Source organism: Scophthalmus maximus, chromosome 1 (genome assembly GCF_022379125.1).
Source record: "Scophthalmus maximus strain ysfricsl-2021 chromosome 1, ASM2237912v1, whole genome shotgun sequence".
Lineage (NCBI taxonomy): Eukaryota > Metazoa > Chordata > Actinopteri > Pleuronectiformes > Scophthalmidae > Scophthalmus > Scophthalmus maximus.
In genome coordinates this window covers 18,552,575-18,574,192 of record NC_061515.1, presented here as the reverse complement: position 1 = coordinate 18,574,192, position 21,618 = coordinate 18,552,575, and the positions used below count along the sequence as shown (strand labels likewise).

Here is a 21,618-nt window from a genome sequence, read left to right as displayed (position 1 = left end):
GTGTGTGTGTGCGTGCGTGCGCGCGCATTTCTAATACACTTGCATTTCCTTTTTTAAATTTACGTATGTTCACCTTGCACTGCCACTGTGTCCTACTAATAAATAGTACTAACAATTATAATATGACAGTAAAACGATAAGTAATAGCTATGACCAATTACATCAGATTTTTATGTAAGAATTATGGATGCATGGACTTTATTTGTACTGGAGTGCTTTTCCAGTGTAATTTTGGTACTTTTACTTGGGTAAAAGCTCTGAGTGCACCCTCCAGCACTGTGGGCAGAAAAGGGCCCAGACAAATCCTTTAATCGCTCCTGGAGGCAGCTCGCAGTGCGCATGTGTGAACATCTACCCAGCAGGTAAACTCCACCATGGCGGCGAGAGGCCATGTGCAGGATCCCAACGACAGGAGACTCAGACCTATATACGGTACGGACCGAGTGGAGTTGTGGCTGTTGGCGTGTTTGGAGGTTTGCTAAACGTCGTTGTTGTTTGTACCGGTGCTTGTGTTCGGAGGAGTGGATGGTGTTTTCAGTCGGAGGGCAGCGCTGCGGCCCCTCCGGCTCCGACCCCGACCGCGGGTTCGGCTGCCTGCAGCGCCCGATGACAGTGCACCTTATGCCGGTCTGCCACCGAGCCGAAGGGGCGACACGACTCCTGGTGTCTGGGTGAAACCGCGTGTCTCCGCGTTGAACCCGCAGACATTCTCGGTGGTGTCCAGTGTCCTCCGGCTGGGGAGAGGTTTTCTCCTCCTGCTCCTCCTGGTTGCTGTTTGACAGCTACCTCTACCCTGCTAATGTGTCAGCTAGCCGCGGACACGCTGCGGCTGTTTGCACCCCCAAAGAAAAGCAGTGTGATTGTGAGATGTGGGGCGTTGTGCCGCGGGCTGACATAGATTTCCCTTGTTGCTGGGTGTCCGTCCGGCTCCAGACTGAAACGTTAACGGCTTTTGTTTCATGCTAGCTAAATGTTACACGGTTAGCTTCCAGTTAGCATTAAGCTCATAACATTTAAAGGACAATGCTGCAAGCTAACTCCTGTATATGGAGAGGTGTTAGCCTGCTAGCCAATTAGCATGGACCTGGGCATAAGGCTTAAATAATTGAAATAACAGACGTTCAGTGTATTGTTTCAGTCAGTATATGAATGCACTATAAAGAAACCCGCCTTGTTATACTATCACAATAACTTCTATGAGGTGATTGTACTGGAGTGTCTGTTTTATGCCACAGAGGGAAATATTCTAGTGCTGCAAGTCATGATGGTTTTCAACATTAATTAATAGGCCGGTAAATAATTTCGTCTCTAAACTGTCAGGAATAGAAAACGTGTCAAGAAACCGTGTTTGACAAATAGTCCTAAATACACCAATATATAACTTACTGTCAGTGTCAGTTAGACTGAGAAAAACAATATATTCTTGGAAGTAATGAGAATGAATTTGTAAAGTTTGATATGTTTTACTCTAAAAGTGACTTAAACAATGAATCAATTATCAAAACAGTAAATTCCATATCCACTAACACATGTAGCTCTATTAAATGAAAAAATCATAATAATTTCCCACCGGCCAATGTAATAAATGTCCGGTTTTATATGATCAATGGTCCAAAATCCGAATTGATCAAATCCTCACATGTAAGAAACAAGGAACTATAAATATATGACAATTTTGCTTAAAACCTGAAGAAAATGGTTATAAGACAATCCAAATAGTTTCTAGTGATCAATTTATCAATTGACCAAACATTGCTGCTTGTATTTTAAAGTGATGGGCCATTGTGACTTATGCTAAATAGTAGAGGTACAGTTATTACCCAAACAATCAGCAGCACATGATGATGACAGAACATCGACATGCAACTGGTTTAAAGCTGCAGGATTGAGAGAAGTGGGGACAGTGTCAGAATTCAAAATCTACGACTCCTGCTCCCTCCCCCTCCCTCTCCGCTGCACTTCGGTTCCTCCTCCACAGCTCCTCCCAGCCCGCCGTGCCGTGCGCGCTACCATGGCCACCGAAGCCAGGCAAGGTACGTAACATGACGTTCCCACCAGTAAGAAGCTAACCTGAAGCTAACAGAGACTACTGTCCACATTGATAGACTATAACACGTTTTTTTAGTTACCGTTGCCCCACGTAATTACCTGTGACTTTTTGTGAAAACAACATGGTCAGTGTGTTTGAACGTGGGCAACCGTAAATCAGCTTATATTAGCTTGTTTTCGTACCTAGCGTTAGCTAGCACGTTAGCTAGCACGTTATCTACTGCAGTGTTACATGGTATGCCTGTAAATGAACAGCTTTATCTTCAGATACATCATTTGTTGCTTTGCAGGTCGACTGACGCTTTTATCTATATTTTATAACATTAGAGTTTTGAGACTGGTACACTGGACTCCGATGAGGAAGTGAACACGGCTGCTTCGACGAGCAGTCGAGCGAGGAGAAGAAGGAGTCGCCTACGAGACGCACCGGGCAGCGGCAGTGGGAGACGGGGCAGAGGTTGGCGTGTGGCCCGACATCAGAGGACCTGGTCCCTGCAGCGTGAACTGGTTTCATCCAAAGATGGTTTAGCTTCAGACTTTGCTATATGTAAATACTGTGCTGTGCAATATATTTATTTTCATTTCATTTATTTATTTCAACGTTATATTTTAATATTTTTGCAACCTTGTTATTTGCTTTGCAATAAAGTGTATTTTGAAAGTGATTGGTTTCTCATTGCATGAATATACAAAAATGGGAAGATTACTTAATTTATTTATCAATATACTTTTTGAATCAATTCAAGGCATTACTCACATATTCATTTGGGGTTATCAGATTCACTGGCTCAGTACTACCGATGCAGTATCTCAAAGAAAAGCATAACAAATTGATCAAAGTACACAATGATGTAATATTGTCAAGCTTTATTTTGCACATGAATAAAATACAGGTGTTGAATATTTCTTCCTCAGCTGTCCCCCCAGCAAAGTCAGCATCTGTGGAGCCACAGCTGGGAATATCGACACATACTTAGCATTTAGCATTGCACGGGATGCTACCTTGGTGATAAAATAGTGAAGCTAACTAAACAGTACGACACTGATGGGGGAGCATTTGACTGTGAGAGCACAGACAACGACACACACACGTCTGGAAAACTCTCAAAAACAGATTAGACCGCTTGGACATGAACATATTTTCAGCTATTATGCTACAGACACCGCTAACCTAGCAGCCTGATTACAACTAGCAGCCTGATTACAACAGCACAGTAGCACACGGTCACAGAGTGCGACAATAATATGGAAAATAAAAGATTAATGAAACAGAGATAATTACCGGTCAAGCAGAACGCATCGTTTGTGAACCCTGTCGGTGTCGTTGCTTCTGTGGAGCCGCTCTGATGTTTACATCTGCTCGATCCGGTTCCTTTTTTTCTGCTCGTTTTTGCTCGTGGTCTTTGTCGTATATGCAGTCTCTGGCATAGGAGCCGGGCAGTTTTGTTGATGCTTGGTGTTTCTCTGCCACGGTGTTTTCAAACTAACTCCGCTTCTGCTGCGAGCTCCTCGTTGTGAAAGACATGATCTCGGTCATGACCGAGCGAGTGAGTGGGATGGGACAGCGGTGCCCAGCTCGTACCCGGATGACTGACAGAGCGGAGAGACGCCCCCTGGCTGTGATTGGATATTTTTTCTTGGGCGCGGTGGTGTCTGGCAAATGGTATTAAAGGCAGTAGAGGGAGCTGAATGGCCAGATTGTGTCACAGACGATCTGTCTCACATATTACTACCAGCATATAGCGACAGTTTCAGCAAATATAAAAAAAAGTTGTCTGGGCCGACAGCAGCTTTAAAATCAATTAAAATCACTTTTCAAGCAACTGAACTGAACATGTTGTTATATGTTACATTAAGACTAAGACTAATGATGGGGTTTTGATTCTGAAAATATAGATGGAAAAAATTATATAATTAAATAAGAGAAAATCATGAGTTAAACATTTGTTGTTTGTTTCAAGAATGGTTGATATAGTTGGGAATAGGTGCTGCATGTGAAAGAATGTCATGTAAAAGGAGGCATCCTTCCTCAAATCTGGCTTGTATATTTCTTTTAGTAAAGTTAGAACAAATTTCAAAGCAAAAGCATTATTCAAGAACAGAACTATTTTACCAGAGGGTTTAGGATGAACGTAAATTCACCAACAGTGGCAGTCATCAACCTTGTCTGTTTCATGTTCTTCTGTGTATTGTTGCAACATAAATGTTTCTCTGATCTTATACTTCATAATAGAAATTGCAAGTCATAAAAAAAGAATAATCATTTGTTGTAGCCTAAATGTATTAATATTTAAAGCTGTCACTCTAACCATATGCCACACACAGATCCTCCTCAGGACAGCTGGGTGCCCAAATTAACTGTGCCAGGCATGACAGTGTGATTATGTCATGTCTATTCTCTCATCTCAAAACGTCATCACAGTCGAACAAAAGTTGATAAAAGCCTTAAAAAATTTGTGGAACCAATCATGGCATATCATTTAGTTACAGTGATGAGTTCACATTCTGCCGCCAAACTGAGCAGAACTGAAGCTGAATGGAAAAGACATTCAAGTTGCTATTGAGAGACTAGTTTACCTGTTGCAGAGCAAATATATGACTGAAATGAGAAAAAATAAGTTCCATCACATCCTTTTTTTGGTCAGTGAAATTCTGTTACATTTAAGTCGGTACAAAGCTTTGCAGTTTAATTAAATATAATAAGAGCATATTCAGCTCCTTCATTATAGTAAAAGAACGATGTAAAAACTCTCTAACGTCTATATTCTAATTGTTGCTTAAGTAAAAATGTGTCAGTATAATCAGGAAAATGTACGGTAAGTATCAAAAGCAAAAGTACCTAGTGAAGTTGAATGTCCTCCTCTCTGACATTTACACTATTATCATTTGATTATAACTGCTGATGTGTTAATAACTTGGTTGAAGTTGGAGCTTGATTAATTGGCAACCATTTTTGTAATGGTTTGAGAAAAAAATGAAACCACAGCAAATATGCTGATTTCAGCCTCAAGTGAGAGAAGTTCCTGTCCTGTAATTTGTCGTCAATCATTGTAAACTAAATATTCTTTTGGTATTTGGACTTTTGGTCATAATAAAACCAGACATTTATAGATGTCATGATGGCCTCTGCAAAGTTTTTGATTGACATCTTCTGATATTTGATAGACTAAACGATTAATCGATTGAAAATAACTGACATAAATCCTTAATGAAAATGATAATTTTTGTTGGATCATATGCATGATGCTTTCAAGTCTAACATCCCCAATATAACATTGTTTTCCATTTTTTCCCAGATTACCTTGATAATGGCAACAATAAAATGGCCATACAGCAGGCGGATAAACTGCTGAAGAAACATAAGGACCTGCACTGTGCCAAGGTGGGTGACTGAGGGACTATTCTCTCTCACACTGTTGGCACAAGCCTCCGTGGACACACATGCGCACATTCCACCATACCACTAAGAGTGCAGCAGTTGGCACTTTGACGGGGATGAACACATGTTGCTGCTGCTGCTGCGTTCAAAGGGGATCAAAGCTGTGACCTGATGGCTTTTTTTGAAAAGTCTACCCTGCTGTCATCCACACCTCAAATCATATTAAGCTTCAAATTTGTGGGGGGGTTTCTTAAATGTTTTTTGGATTCTTGGTATAGATTGAGGGGAAGGCAAACATATACAACCAGAGAGCAGCTGGTGGAAATAGTGAAGCATTCAGAGCCAGATGTTCCCCTCAGGTGGTGGAGACCAGAAACAAATAAAGGAGAGGGAACACTGGACTGACACTCATCAGGGCACAGAAAAACTTAATCCAAAAACAATGTTTAAAATATTGTTGCTCCAAAACTGCTGAATGTGTAATTAAGAGCTGAAGTTCACCAATTGGCCAACAATGCGGTTTTAAGAACTTTTTAGTTCCATTGTAACTGGAATTGTATTTCCTCTTATGGACATAAGGCTGTTGATCACCGGACACACAGTCCACTTGCTGTTTTTATTGAATTTATTTTTGCACATGTATTATGCCTTCTTTTTTATTGATATTATCTTACCTCTGTTATTTAATTGCACTTTTTAGCACAGCACTGGTCTTTTACTGTAAAGTTTTTGTTGTGTCTGTTTTGTCTTAGGATGATAGTATGTTTATTTGCACCTGTATGTATATGGATGTATTATTATTATTATTATTATGACACAGTAGCCTTTAACATTGAACAACAAAGAGCATTTAGTTCCTGTACAGTGTAGTAGCAGACTCCCACACATTTTGCAGAAATGGACTCAATTCACATTTGGATTTGGTTTACCTTTTTAAAATGTCTTAGTTGTATCTCTCTCAAGAGTAGATTTCTCTCTGTTCTATGTAACCGTCATTGTTTTTGTGTTTTCCCCGTGTCCTCAGGTCCTGAAGGCTATTGGCCTTCAGAGGACCGGAAAGCAGGATGAAGCTTTCACTCTGGCCCAGGAGGTGGCCACCCTAGAGCCCACAGATGACAACTCACTACAAGCTCTGACTATACTATACAGAGAGATGCATCGTCGTGAGTATACACGCACACACACACACCAACACTCTCACATGAAGGCCGGTTATAATACTGGAATGACTACATGTGAAATTATGTGTCTGCTGTCTGCAGCTGAGTTGGTCACCAAGTTGTACGAAGCTGCAGTGAAGAAGGTCCCCCTCAGTGAGGAGTATCACTCTCACCTCTTCATGGCGTACGCTCGTGTTGGGGAGTACAAGAAGATGCAGCAGGTACAAAAGCCCACGTCCACACTTGTGTCCAAACGTGCAAACGCACATGACTAACAGCTGCGGCTTTTGTGCTCCATTGGTAATTTAAAAAGATGGACACATAATCAGAGTTATGAAGAGGATGTTGACGACTGCGTCTTCGCACTTTACAGGCAGGAATGGCCTTGTATAAAATTGTCCCCAAGAATCCCTACTACTTCTGGTCTGTCATGAGTCTGGTGATGCAGGTATGGGCCAACTTCTATATGACGGACTTCGCATTCCTTAATTGTGGTCGTTATTCTGAAAATGATACACGTGCCTTGTGTTTAGGCCATCTCCGCACAAGATGAAAAACTGGCTCAAACCATGTTCCTGCCTCTGGCAGAGCGCATGGTGGAGAAAATGGTAAAAGAGGAGAAGATTGAAGCAGAAGCAGAGGTGAGTTGGGTGTCTGTGGTATGAAATGTTATTTTAGCTAAAATAAAGTAGGGCTGCAACTAAATATTATTTTCATTATCGATTGATCTGTCCATTATTTAATCGATTAATCGATTGGTTGTTTGGTCCATAAATTGACATCAAATCGTAAAAAATGTTGATCGTGTTTTTCAAACCCCAAGATGATGTTTTGTTTTGTTCACACACCAAAGATATTAAGTTTACTGTCATAGAGGACCAAATAAACTTGAAGATATTCACATTTAAGAAGCTAAAATCTGAGAATTTTGAGATGATGATTGTCTATAATAAAAATTGGTGCCGATTAATTTAGTAGTTGATTACTAATCGATTAACTGTTGCAGCTCTAAACTCAAGGCTTCGGCTGAATTCAGTAATAGATATGGATTTTGTTTTGCAGTCTTTCAGATGGTTCTACATTTTGAAAGTTCTCTTTTGGCCCAGATGTAAGAAACCTCAGATTTTAAAATGACCACATTGTAATTTGTATGTTTCTGTGTCTGTATGTTTGTAGGTGCAACTGTATTTTATGATCCTGGAGCGCTTGGGGAAGTGTGTGGAGGCTCTCGAGGTGATCAGGGGCCCACTTGGGGGTATGTGTGTTTCTTCACTCAGTATGTTAGTGAGTCTTATAAACTGCATCAAATTCTTTTTATAAAACTCTTCTGAGGCAATATGTTTTTGGGTTATTTGTCTGTCTACCCCATTCTCATGAACGCAATATCTCAGAAATTCAAATTCAAAATCCTGATCTTCGAACTTGGCACAAATGTTGATGTGGACAAGGATGAGCTGGTTAGTTTTAAGGGGTCAAAGTGTAAAGTCACTGTGACCTCATGCCCGTCCCAATCTTGTGAACGTGATATCCTGAACGCCTGTGGGGAATTTCAATACATTTGACAGAAAAATTCACTTGGACTCAAGGATTAATTGATTAGAATATTCATATGCAATTTTTTCCACAGAAATGTCTAATTGGGTCAAATGAAGTGTTAAAATTTTATATCAAAAAAGGTCAAAGGTCAGCTTCACATTGATCATAATGTTCTGCAAAAACACTTCTTTGGCCATTATCCACCTGGAACTCAGGAGCAGAAGGGGAGGTCATGACCTTCCTGTTATTTCACCACCTGGCAGAGGACTCTGCATATTAATGAGCATTTCTGTAAACGTCAGCATTAGACAGTCCTTTGGAAAGATGTTCTAATACAACAGTGACAATATGACAGAATTTACTGTAGCATTCTCAAGATACTGCACAAATGATGCAGTGCAAAATTGATTTAATAATATAACATACTACGTACTATTAAGTATTTGTCGCCAAAGAAACCACTGTGAAGCAACAGAACACAATAAGGCATTGGTAGAATACAGTTTTAACCTCCAGTAATTTTAAAAAGTTAATATATATAGTTGGTAACATGTGAGTGTCACTAATGAAATACACATTCAGTTAAAATGGCTAATGCACATGTCTTCCCACAGAGAAGCTGACCAGTGAGCTGCAGAGCAGAGAAAACAAGTGCATGATGCTGTACCAGCGACTACAACAGTGGCCAGAGTGCAACGCCCTGGCCCACAAGCTGCTACTCAAAAAGTGAGTATAAGTATTACACATAAGTCTTAAAGGCCCTTAACATTGTGCAAGTTTGGTCTGAGAGCGAAACTTGAGAATATTTGCAGTAAAATCTTATGCCGTCAATCCAAAGTGCTGGTCATAGATTGTACGGTGAGACAATTTGGGAGCCGAAGATCCATTCATTTACTGCTGCGTCTCTGCAGTGTTTTCAGCTCAGAATTTTGACTGGCCCAAACATTTAGGACCATGAACTCAGAATGAGACTGAAATTTTTTTCCCTGATACTGGTGCTATATCAATACTACTACCCAACACTAGATTTCTGCAGAGATGGACATCTACTAACCAAACAATGAGAGTATGACATTAAAATGATGCAGTATAAACCATATTCTATATTTTAGTCAAAAATCTTTGTTCAGTGTAAGCCTGAATGATTTGGGGGAAATATGGAATCGCGATTTTTTTAACAGATATTGCGATTGCGATATTTTATTTATAATTAGCGTGCACGCGCGCACACACTGAGAGAGCGAAATGTACTGAAGAGGACAAGGGGAGAGAGCTCTCTCTCTGTTAGCAGCCTGTCTCTTTAACCAGGGAATAGTCGTGGTGTTTGTCACCTCACGGTGCCATGTGAGACATTTGCATACGGAGTAACACTGTCAAACAACTCTCGTGTGGTTCTGTGTTCGTCACTACTGTCACTGATTGTTGTGCCACAGTGTAGGGCCAACAACCACGGCGGTGGCTGTGGCGCTGTGTCAAGCGTTGATACAGGTTGTGGGTGTTGCCCCGTGAAGTAGCAACGGTAGCATGGCATGCACACCTGACGCTGCGCAGCATTGTCCTTTTTAAAACCAAAGAACTTCCACACAACCGACGTGCTGTTCCTCTTCGACACTAATGTCTCTGCTGTATCATTTTTCCGACTGTTCTGTCGAGCATGAGGCAATTGCGCAGCAGGTTAGTGCAGCGTGACTGCTGTTTTTTCTTTGCACCGAGCGCTCCACTCGCTTGCGTATCTCGTGACCCGTGTAATCGCACCCCTTGCGATTAGAAAATCGCGTTTTATCATATCGCGGTATTATCGCAAATGCGATTAATCGTTCAGCCCTAGTTTAGTGTTGTGTCTGGTTGTCAATATCTTAGCTCGTTTCCTGCCCTGTTTTTGTCTCTTGAACTTAAATACACTTAGAATTAAAAATGAAAATGAAAATCATCATGCGGTCGATGCATACCCTGTATGAGTTGTATATAGGCTAATATATATACACGGTATTAGTATATTTGCATCCACAGTTTTATAATGATTCAAAAGAAATTCACGTAACAAAAGTTCTCTAACTTAGTGTTTTGTGTTTCATCTTTACCCTGATGTCGTTGTCACTCGCTCTTTTTCTCTCTCTGTCGCTCTCTCTCTCTGACCGTCTGTCACAATCAAACTGACCATCAGAAGCACCAGGGAAAATCCTGCTTGTGTTGCTGTCCCATTAAAACACTCATAAAGGGTTTACGGTCCTCTGCAGGCAGGGAGGATTCAGTATAAACTCTGTTGATACTTTCGCATACAGTTCTCAGCAACAGACAGACCTCGGCTTCACTCTGGCCCTGCTCTGTAAGAGCGTACTGTAGCCAACATTTCCTAGCACAGCATTTCAAATTATGCATCAATCCAAATAAAATAAATCCACAAAACTTATTTTCAGCTGTACTTGGCTATAAAATCCTTTAAATGTTGTTCAACAAATACCATGATACAGACCAAACAACTGATGCTCCAGTTTCTGCTGCAGGCTTACCTTCCTCCTCTTCTTTGGTTTTTCCGCAGCAATATCTCTCCTTGACTATGTGATTATGTTTTAGAATAAAGGCCACTGCTGGAAAACACTCCCTCCATGCTCTCACCTTGACATCACTGCCAGTCTCTCGTCTGCAGACCCAATCAATCCTATTGAATACTGCACACGGTGTGGCAGCAACAGAATAGCAGACTGCTCCTACTCCTTAACAAGCGCCAGATTTACCTTCTCCGACTCCCACTGCCCCCCTTCTTCCATCTGCCCTCTTCCCCTGTCCTGTGCAAGATCATAAACACCTCCGTCGCTGATAGGCTGGAATAGTAAGGCTTAGACCGAGCAGCCATGTTTGTTTCCCATTTACAGAGAAAAATGTTTAAAGATTTGTTTTCCCACACATACTCAGAACAGACAGCTATAGGACTGCAGAATTATTCACTGAATTTGACAAAAAGTGTATTGAATTTGAATCGCTGACTATAATTTTAATGATAATGGGTCTCTTTGGGCCTATTATTTGCTGAGGTATCTTGGAAAAACTTTTGCAACCATATTTTAATGATCGTGATGATTGTTGTTGCAAAGGCACCTTAAGGCAATTCTGAGAACATGAGGCGAACCACAGATAGCAGACAATGGTAACCATCTCCTGTGTTTCTGTTTCTAGTCCTGATGATTGGCAGTTCTATCCCTCCTACTTTGACTCTCTCTTCCACCTCATTGATCAGTCTTGGATTCAACCAGAAGAAGGCGATCAGTGAGTACAAAGGATTTTTATCATAGGCCAAGAGGTTTTAGTGTGTTAAGTAAGATTTTAAAAGCCATTTTCCGTATTTGAGGATTTAAAAGAATTCATAACAGTATCTCAGCCAAGGATCCAAAGAGATATGTACTGAGCTGGATGTTATGCAGTTGAAAACAAACTTGTTTTATTGTCCAAAACACAACAACTACATCCATTTACACTTATTATTATTATTATCATTATTGTGTAATTAAAAGGGCCATTTATCTACCCAAGCTACAGGAAAGCAACCAATGCCATTTACATACACAGCAAGACAGTTTTTCCCTAAACGCATAAAGGTAGTGTTGTCTAGCTTTGATGTGTGTCTTCCTGTCTGTCTGCAGCTGTCCGGAGGGAGAGGTACATCACACTGTGGCTGAAGTGGTGAGGTTCGTGGAAGAGCGAATCAAGGGGGAGGACGGCAAAGAGTCTCATTCACTCAGAGGGCCGTACTTAGCTCGGCTTGAGTTAATGCACAGACTGAGAAAGAGGGGCTGTGCAGAGGAGAGACTGCTGGGTAAAACACATGGACCACACAAACATTTAAAAATGTTCCCATTTGCCAGGTGCTTCAGCCTCTGTATGTGACCGTCTGTTGCCTGGATTCCAACAGGTGATCCTTTCGAGCTAATGGTGCAGTTCTTTGGGAAGTTTGGAGACAAACCCTGCTGCATCACTGACCTAAAGATATACCTCCACCTACTCCCTGCTGAGCAGCACGTTCAGGTGAGACCTGAGCTGCTGTACTGCTGCCTGACTGCCTTCTGTGAAGTGAATAGACTGGCTGTGAAATACTTTTCTCTCTCTGTACCCTTTCAGTTCATCAACCGTCTGAGCAAAGCAGTTCCTCTCAGGGAACAGGGAGAGGAGGGCTTCTCTTTTCCAGAGGATACCAAAGCGCTACAGAGGCATCTGTGTCTGTGTCAGCTGAGTCGAGCACTTGGGCTGAATCACAGCCTCGACGTGGACGGAAAACTTCGGCTCATCACGGAGCTCAAGGCTCACTATCGTTACGGGCTGAAGTTTGGTAAGAGCATCATTTCTGTCCATTGTTGGTGGAATCAATTGTTCAGCATAATTAGATTGTACTCAGAGAAAAGGGGCATAAAATACAATTGGAAAATCCCCCAAACCATACAGATATTGGACTTTATCAACAACAAAGTTAGAATGCAACACAATAAATGGAATCCCTCCTCTGTTACAACATTTGCAGTGGCAGTGATTCTTCTTCATCCTCATAATCATCATCATCATGGCAATAAAAAGTTAGTTCTGCTTTTTGATGTTCGTGCTTTTACATTGTCTGAGGAAGTTAGTCAAATCATGAAGTTAATCAAATTGTGTTGATAAAAGAAGTCAGTATTGGGGAGGGGGTGTTACACTTTCTTTTCTTTTTTTTTCATGAAATGACACAAAAACCCAGTCAACACGTTGTTATTAAATCCATAAAGGCTGACACTGCAGAAAGTGATAGATAGGAGATATGCAGAATTAGGAATAGGCAGGAAGCAGGAAAATTCCAGGAAATGCCAGTTACAGAATCTGCTGAATGTTTGTGAGGTATTTTTCTGCTTTCATTTTTCTTTTTTCTAAATACCTCCATCCCTGCTGTCACTTTCTCATGTTTGCCCACCCTCTCTCCGCTGTATCACAACCTTAGTTATATAATTAATTTCCTCCTCAGTCCTGATATTGATAATATTGGAAATCAGTGCTCTCTGTCGGAACAATAAATCAAAGATTTTATGTAAAGGTTCATGACTTTCTGCTCACAAGGAACTGAATGTAGACCTCTGTTCTTTGAGGCACCTGTAACAGTCTTTGTTTAACTGCTAGGTTCAGCTCATTGAGCAGGCGACTGTGAGCATTGTCTTGTTGAAAGTAAGACTGTGCTATACGACGATAGGAATCGTGTGACGATAGAAAAACGTCTATTGTTGTCGTGAATGCTGGAAGCATTTATAACATACTGTACATTATTCTCCAAAAAAATGTCAGCCCGTTTTTGTGGCCCACTTCTCCTTCCACACTTATTTCAACCTACAGTAGAAACTTCATTCAAAAATCAAAACGTTCAGCTCAATTAGGACATTCTGGCTTGTATTCAACTTTCTTAAATTTCATACTTTGAGTTTTATTCAACTTTTAAATCCCATTCATGCCATTCACCAATTTTACAATTTTCCTACTATTCATACTCCTTCAGCTTCTTCATCTAAATTCAAGACAGCAATCCAGTTCAGCGTCAGCACTCTAGAATGCTTTACATTCACATCTGCTTTAATCTGAATTCCATGAATATCCAAATATTACAATAAATGGAAAGTAAGACTATTAAAAGATTATTTTTCATAAAATTTAACTCTGACCTCAAAGTTTGTATTTAAAGTAAAGCCTTAATGACTTAATATGTGACACAAAAAGGCAATATATTATTTAGGCCAATAAAAATATGCTTGCCCGGTGGATTTTTTCTTGACTGGTAGGTGAAATTAATTTAAGACCCTGATAATAATGTAATGTTGCAGCACTGGTTTTATCACTGTTGACCAGTGACTGGCCTGGTTTGTTCTGACTTTTGATTTCTCTGTTACCAGGGAAGAACGCTGTGAAGACGGAGCTGCAGTTTTCTGATATGTATTGCCTCATGGCAGCTCACGTCTACATTGACTTGTGGACGGAGACTGGTGAGTTTCTCCTTACTCACCGACTCCCCCTCCTCTCTCTGCCTCGGTAATGATGTCTCTAACTGTTTGGCTCTGGGCGTTGCAGGGGATGAGAACATGGTGTGGCAGTGTTTGGGCCTCCTGCAGGAGGGTCTGTCTCACAGTGCCTCCAACGCCCAGTTCAAGCTGCTGCTCCTGCTTCTCTACTGTCGCCTGGGAGCCTTTGAGCCTGTCGTGGACCTTTACTCCAGCTTGGACGCCAAGCATGTGCAGCACGACACCATAGGGTTAGTACATAAAGAACACAGTTACCTTCACTTACATGTGGGACCGTGTTTGACAAGCATCTCAGGAACCATCCAAAGAATACTGCTCCTACCTCAGAGTTATTCTTTATGCTTCCTACACTGACTCTGCGCAGGAGGAGAAGTACCTTGAGAGTCTGTGATATTACTGTTTTATGTCAACCTTTGATGGTGTGCACGTTCTTTCAGCCTTAACATGTAGAGTGCTGCTGCAGTAATAATGAAGTTAGCTCTCTACAATTTGTGACGGATCGTTTGACAGTAGGACAAACTGACCAGCCAGAAATCTAACCAATCATTTGACAGCCAGACCATTGAACATTCAGGCAGTTACATGACCTGTCAGAACTTCAGCCTGGTTCTTAAACTAGCCTGAAGAAACCATTTGGAATGTAAATCTGTCTGAATCTGGTGTCTGTCCAACTTAAGTTAAAAAGAGGGCTAAAATGCTTTTACTGTTAGTATCCACAAATGCATCAAAATGCAAATTTTGACCACCTCACACTCATTTCCTACTCTGAGACAGTTAATGAATATAAGGACAGAACAGCATGTACCATTACCAGCAAGAGATTTGTAAAAAAAAAAAAAAATTCCCTTTCTAATTTGCAGGTTTCTGTTAACGCGTTATGCCGAGTCATTGGGTCAGTTTGCGGCAGCCTCCCAGTCCTGTAACTTCTCTCTCAGGTTTTTCCACTCTAACCAGAAAGATGTAAGTCTATTCCATATCTTGATTTGATTCCGAAGACTTTTAAATCCTAGATCTCCTGCTCTAATTTTTCTAATCTATTTATCTTCTTCTCTTCATCCTTCCTATTTATTTACCTCCATTCTTTCCTTTCCACCAGACCTCAGAGTATATTATCCAGGCGTATAAGTACGGTGCGTTTGAGAAAATCCCAGAGTTCATCGCTCTCAGGAACAGGTTGAATCAATCGCTGCACTTTGCCCAAGTCCGCACCGAGAGGATGCTATTGGACCTGTTCCTGGAGGCCGATATGTGAGCACATACTCAAAACACACAATAAATTCTAACAACTTTTCCTGTGGAGCGGAATTTTTTCATTTGCATGTTGCCTTTTTTTTTTAAACATGTGTTTTCCAGTGTGTTGAGTCTGGAGGAAAGTGTGAGGGCCATGCCTTTGTCTGCAGAGGATGATGACATCCCCTGGGATAATATGAGGGACAACAGAGACCTTACTGTTTTTACCAGCTGGGATCCTAAGGAGAGGTATAGAATAATTTTCATTACATATTTTTTGCAAGTCCAACTTACCCACTGTGAAGCCATTGTATCCCAACTTAACCCATCTTCCTCTTCCCATCACAGAGAGCTGACTGACGAGCATCGGCTTCGGTCTCTAGAAGAAGAGTCTGTCTGGCTGAGGCTACGATCTCTAACACTTCGCCTCCTCACCTTTTTGGCCGGCCTAGGACACACACCCTCGCAGCAAAACTCTAAGATGTCCAACGAGAACGGAGTTGGAGACAAGACCTCTGTCTTAGGCAGCCTGCTCTCCCAGCTCAATCAGACTCTGCAGACAGCCGCTCAGCTGGCAGAGAAACACATCCAGGTACGTTCAACACACAGGCACTGAAAGACACATTCTGAAAATCCAATAAAAATAATTTAATAATGATAATAAATGATCAAGCAAACCAATATTACTGTTTCACTTGGCACATGCAATCATTAACACCAGCCTACATCATTCCAATACATAAACAATAAAGAAGACAGAAAGTTATCTACTCCTCATAAAAAGTCTTTCCAGTTTGCTAGAAAAAAATAAAATATAGAAACCAATATACCAATCAACCAGTCCCACTATCAAACCCACATATTGGTGAATCCAGTTCCTGTATCCTTTGCACCACATGCATTGTGTCTTATAAGATGAGTACTACAGCCTTTCTAGCCTGACGCTCTCAGAACAAGTTAGACTGGACAATGCCAAACTACCATCACGAAACACACTTTAACTGGTCCCAAGTTTTAAGAGTCCCACAGACAACTTCATATTGTATGCATGATCGAATGTCTCTCCTTTTTATGCACCCTGGGCATGTAATGAGCTGTAGAGTTGCAGGACCTGAGAAGTCCCTCTTTGTTTATCTCGTGCTGCCGGCTTGTCCAGGACTCCCTGGAAATGAGAGTGGGACCGTCATGGCTAAATGAAGGATAAATAAAAGATAAAATACAGTTGGGCACAAAGCCAGATCAAGAATAACACTTATCATTCCTAACCCTTAATCATCCTTATGTCTCACTTAAAGGGCCAGTAAGCGATTCTAAAGCGATACACGTTTTGTAAAAATCAGTACATAAACCAGAATATTTCCCTTACCGTCCCTAAGCTGTTGGTTTTGTGTGTGCCAAAAAAATCCAGGTTTTCGGCTCAGCCCAGGCTCTGTAAATAGAAAACAGAAAAAGAAAAAAACTCTCACTCGTCGACACGTTAAGAGACTTGCTGATGGGTGCAAACAAGCTTTCTCCAGAATCGCTTGCTGCCCCTTTACATTTTCACCTAATTTGAGGCAAATTGTCATTCAAATTTAAATAGAGGTGTTCAATTAAAACAACCTTTATGTTTTGGTTTAAAAAAACAAAAAAAACCCACAATTTTTTTAAGTTATGTATAAACAATGAATGCTGTCTAGAAACCTTTGCAGAGATGCAGAGCTTTGCAGAAATGTGTGACGTACATTGCTGTAATGATGTTGCTGTTGCACTGCAGTATCCGTTCCTGGGACCTCCTGCCACCCGCCTGGCCCCCGCTCTATCCAGCGGAAGCTGCCAGTGTCAGGCTGCGGCCCTCCAGCTGTCTGTCCACCTGCAGGAGTTGGAGACTGTTGGACTTGGTAAAAAGAAAAGATGGCAGTAATATGAAGCCCAGATCAGTAGTGTACCACCATGATGTTTGCCTGGTGTTTTTACACTTCTCTCTTTTTACCTTCCCAGATGAGTCGTCAGAGCTTCAGACTCAGATCTGTAACAGTTTCAAATCATTAGTAGTACAGCTTCAAGGTGAGTTGGCAGTTCATTTTTTTGCCATCTCTTGGAACAGTAAAGAACAGTATTCTGTCTGTGCTTCATGTCTCTTCTCGTCCACAGAAATACTAAATAAATGCAAAGGGGATTTATTGGAAATGAAAGAGAGCAAATTAAAAACACAGCCCTCCTTATTAGAAAACCTCATCTTCTTTGTTGAGGTGAGACATTGCCACACACACACAAACACACACACACACACTCACACTGTTTGCTTATATTTTTTCAGAATTCTATACTGAATATGATATAGTCAAGTTGTAACCCTATCCTGTTATTCTGCGCAGACGGTGTGCATAGTCTTGTGGATGGCTAGTTACTGTGCCAAGATCCTCCGACCACTCAAAACTGGTCTACAGAAGAAGAAGAAGAAGAAAAAGGATTCTCAAACAGCTCTGGTACAGTTTACTCCTCCTCCACACCCATGCATATCTGCAAAACTCAGTATTCTATTGCTGACTAGCCGACCTGATCTGTACTCTTTAATCGTAACTATCGATAATTTGTGTCTCTTGCAGCCAGTGGTGGTGTGTGGGTTCCAAGAGCTGACGGGGAGCTTACAGGACCTGCTTACCCAGGCTTTGGAGCATATAAAGGGGCAAGAGACTGGCATGACAGCCCTAAAACTAGCCAGTTTAACCTTGGAAGGACCCACACAGGTTAGTGTGCATACGCATGTACGGTTTTCTCTTTTTCCCTCCTGTCTTGTTTTCATTAACACTAGAGGCTTTTTATGGCCTATGAATTGTATTGCTTTGCAGAATCCTCAATCATATTTGTATTTTCAAACAAAGAGCTCCTCTTGATCTTTACATTTTTTGCCTCTGAGTCACTTTGGAAGTATACACATATATGGTGATGAGATTCAGGAACTACTCTGAAATTAGCTTGTGGCCCTGAAACACATTTGAGCGTTTGTTTATTGAGAAAACATCTCCACTAATCAGCCAAGTTGACAGAAAATTTGATTTGCATTCATCTGCTTTTAGCTTTTTAGCCATTTTTCCAACACTTTGGTTCAGACTAATAATCGTATTAGCTATAGAGGAGGATATGCCTTGAAAATCTTGAACAAATATTTATTGTCCCTGCAGGATGTAGCCGACCGACTTTTACGATTCTTTGACTTTTGTAATCTAGGGCCACCTAGAGGTCGACATTTACGTCATGAATATTTTGTACATAGATACTGACATTAACTTCGAGACACTCATGTCCTGGTCTGAATGGGAGGAGATCTGAGGTTTCTCTTCTTCGGTCATGTGTTTCAGGAGGAAGTGTCGTTTATGCAGGCTGCTATGGACAAGGTGCAGAGCAGCTACCTGCGCTCACTACAGGAAGTGGGAGATCTGCTCAAGAAGAGAGCAGAAACTATAAAGAGCCTCAAGATCTGAACGCCATCGCACACCCCCCGATTAAGAAGACTATACTCCCAGCGTCAGCCCCCTATGTCCCACACCACTGTCAGCTCACCAGCTAACCTGCGAGTCCTACTTTTTACTCGCTGGTCCAACAAACCCAACCTGCACCCCTTCTGCCTCCCTGCACATCTCTCACTCAGCGTTTGTGAGCTCGGTCTGGATTTCTTTTTTCTTTCACTTCAACACACCTCTGGAACATTTGCAACTCCTATAGCACATAGGCTTGTATGTAAACCCATGAATTTATACAGCAGTTATACCTGAGAATGAGGGAAACGACCCATGCTCCTTTTTAAAAATAGATACAGCAAATGAACAAGCAGTTTACAATGAACTAATCTAATAAATTATTGTACATAATTAAGAGCAACTACCACAATTCATTAACTAAAGGACAATATAAGACACAATAAACCACTATTCTCTTTCATCTTTGTTCCTCACTTTGTTCTTTTCTGATGACGCCAATCAAAGTCAAACAGTGTGAGAGACACACACACACACACACACACACACACACACACACACACACACACACAACTCTGAGGAGGAGAATTCTGTCAATGTGCTGCTTTTTCAGCTGGATCTCTCTTTCTAGAGCAAACGGGCACAATTTTGCATTCAAACTGATGCACTCTATGGAAATATGAACTCCTTGCTACATGCTGGATTTAAGTTTCCCATTCAAGAATTACTTTTCTTTTTTTCTTTGTATATCTTGTCACTTTGGTGCTGAAAGTTTAACCACCTCTCTAGTTGCAGTATTTTAATGAGCAATGTTGAGTTCAGTAACCAGCAGGGTAGTTTTTTCATTGTTGTTTTTTTAACTGTCTGTTGCTGTGGTTTTGTTTCTTTTCTGGGTCGCTTGTGCAACATTTCTATGTGAAATTAAGTTGTTCCCAAACAAAGAAGAAGAAATCGGGCACGGCTCGAATCATCACATCCTTTAGTGACTTGGACTGATGATAAATATTTAAAGGTAACATATTATGCAAAAAATCATAGGACAGCCTGGCTCTCAACAACTGGTTCAGATTTCTCTCCCATTGTGATGTCACAGTTGGACTCTTTTGGGGTAACCCTGCCTGCAATCTGAGAATCTCCACTTTTCTGGTGAAAGGGTGTGACATTACCTACACATTTTGAAATCGGTTGCCCAATCATGACACACTGGGCCAGCTGGTAAATCAGAGCAGACTGGGTTTTATCAGGAGGAGGGGCTAAAAGAAATCCAGGTGTTTTAGACGGAGGGTGAAAAGAGGAGCTGCAGGAACTGAACTTAAGAGTATGTAAACCTTCTCAAGTCCTAACCCAAATTATAAGTATGAATCTGAATATTATCATAATATCTCACCTTTAAGAGACTGTGTGATTGTCAAAATATGAATGTTCACCAAAAACAGTTTTTCTTCTCACATCATCAATGACTTATTGTTTCCTCTGACTCTGATGGCATGGAGTCTTTCTAGCAGCATGACCACATGCATCAGTATGCAATGACTTTATTACAGTGAAAGTGTGTGCGCGTGCGTGCGTGCATGCATGCGTGTGTAAAAATGACAAATACAAAAAAATCATAATAGTTGCCAGATGCTACAGTGTATATTTTGGCATGTATATTCTAGTTCAGTCTATACCAGACCATTGAGAGGATTCTGTCTACTTTGACCCTGATCTGATTGTACAGTCAGTTACTTTCAGCCAACATGCAGTTCTGTTGATTTTTCTGTCCTGGCTCATGGCTCTTTCCTTTTGTAAACAGTTCAAACTGAGAGAGGTGTGTTTCACAGAAAAAAACATTGGACCTAATTGTAAATAAAAAGTTGAGGCAGCCTCTTCAAAGTACAGCGTGCAAATACATTAATGTTTTAAAAGCAGCTGGAGTAGATAACTATGAGATTTGTCCCAAGTCCATGTCTTTGTCATTCCCACCAACTCCTACCGCAAACTAGACTCATAAACTGGACCGGTGTCATCAATTTCATCATTTTCTCCTGTTATACATAATCCAGTAAGAGAAAAAAATCAGACATTGACAAAATACAGACAGCAGTCCTGGTGACACTGCAGGTAGTGTGCAATTGGGTTTTTGACCATTATATTGAAAACATGACAATGTGGGAAAATGGTGAATCATCCCTTTCTTGTTAAATCTTGTATATGCATACAACCACATACACATCTGTTAAAAATAGCTTTTTCTTTTCTTTTTGAGAGTTGAGTCCTTATGTCTGAATGGGGGAAGATGTTTGTGACCTGACTACATGTGTTGTTGAGGCTCAGAGTAATGGTTGACAATCTGGAGTGTCATCTCACCACCGTCTTTTGTTAGAAAATGGAAAACAGAAACACTGGAATGTCAATGCTTTTTTAAAATAAAAAAGGTAAATGTGAGATTATTTTCTGCCGTGCAACGTCTTTACACTTTTTGCGTGTGTAAATCAGTTAATAGTTGTTGCTCACAGAATATTTGATTAATGAATCAGCAGATTAGAAAATGACATTTTTGATCAAAAGCTAATTTTGAAGTTAATCTGGCATTTCTTTTAAGGAAAAATGCAGTGGTGGTCGACTTAATCCGATACCCTACTTAAGCAGTTGAAAGTAACAACTACATTAACTCCAGTACTGTATTGAAGGAAATTTTTTAGGTACTTTTACTTGTACTTCACTACAAATATTGTTTCTGCTCTACATTTATCTGATACTTATCGGAATCAACAAATACATGATTGTGTATGTAATGTATAATT

At 40.9% G+C, this 21,618-nt stretch overlaps 1 protein-coding gene and 1 long non-coding RNA gene across 3 annotated transcripts; one reads left to right on the top strand and one right to left on the bottom strand.

The window, feature by feature from the left end:
- The first annotated feature begins 297 nt into the window (after window positions 1-297).
- naa25 (N-alpha-acetyltransferase 25, NatB auxiliary subunit) lies at window positions 298-21,259 on the top strand. Of its 2 annotated transcripts, XM_035636394.2 has the most exons (24): window positions 298-432; window positions 5,346-5,431; window positions 6,453-6,591; window positions 6,691-6,809; window positions 6,962-7,036; window positions 7,122-7,229; window positions 7,765-7,843; window positions 8,739-8,850; window positions 11,299-11,388; window positions 11,763-11,935; window positions 12,032-12,144; window positions 12,238-12,445; window positions 14,019-14,108; window positions 14,194-14,374; window positions 15,005-15,104; window positions 15,241-15,392; window positions 15,498-15,623; window positions 15,723-15,966; window positions 17,131-17,254; window positions 17,355-17,420; window positions 17,508-17,605; window positions 17,732-17,842; window positions 17,963-18,103; window positions 18,716-21,259. In XM_035636394.2, the coding sequence occupies exons 1-24, from the start codon at window positions 375-377 to the stop codon at window positions 18,836-18,838; spliced, it is 2,916 nt and encodes a 971-aa protein (XP_035492287.1). In that variant the 5' UTR covers window positions 298-374; the 3' UTR covers window positions 18,839-21,259. The 2 variants fall into 2 exon arrangements, with proteins under 2 accessions (XP_035492287.1, XP_035492296.1); XM_035636403.2 differs by lacking the exons at window positions 298-432; window positions 5,346-5,431; window positions 6,453-6,591 and having other exon boundaries at window positions 6,902-7,036.
- LOC118312148 lies at window positions 15,983-18,775 on the bottom strand. Its single transcript, XR_004794159.2, has 5 exons — window positions 18,639-18,775; window positions 17,347-17,382; window positions 17,099-17,226; window positions 16,741-16,803; window positions 15,983-16,536 (listed from the first exon to the last, which is right to left on the bottom strand). It is a non-coding gene; the product is annotated as an uncharacterized LOC118312148 (long non-coding RNA).
- Window positions 21,260-21,618: the final 359 nt, after the last annotated feature.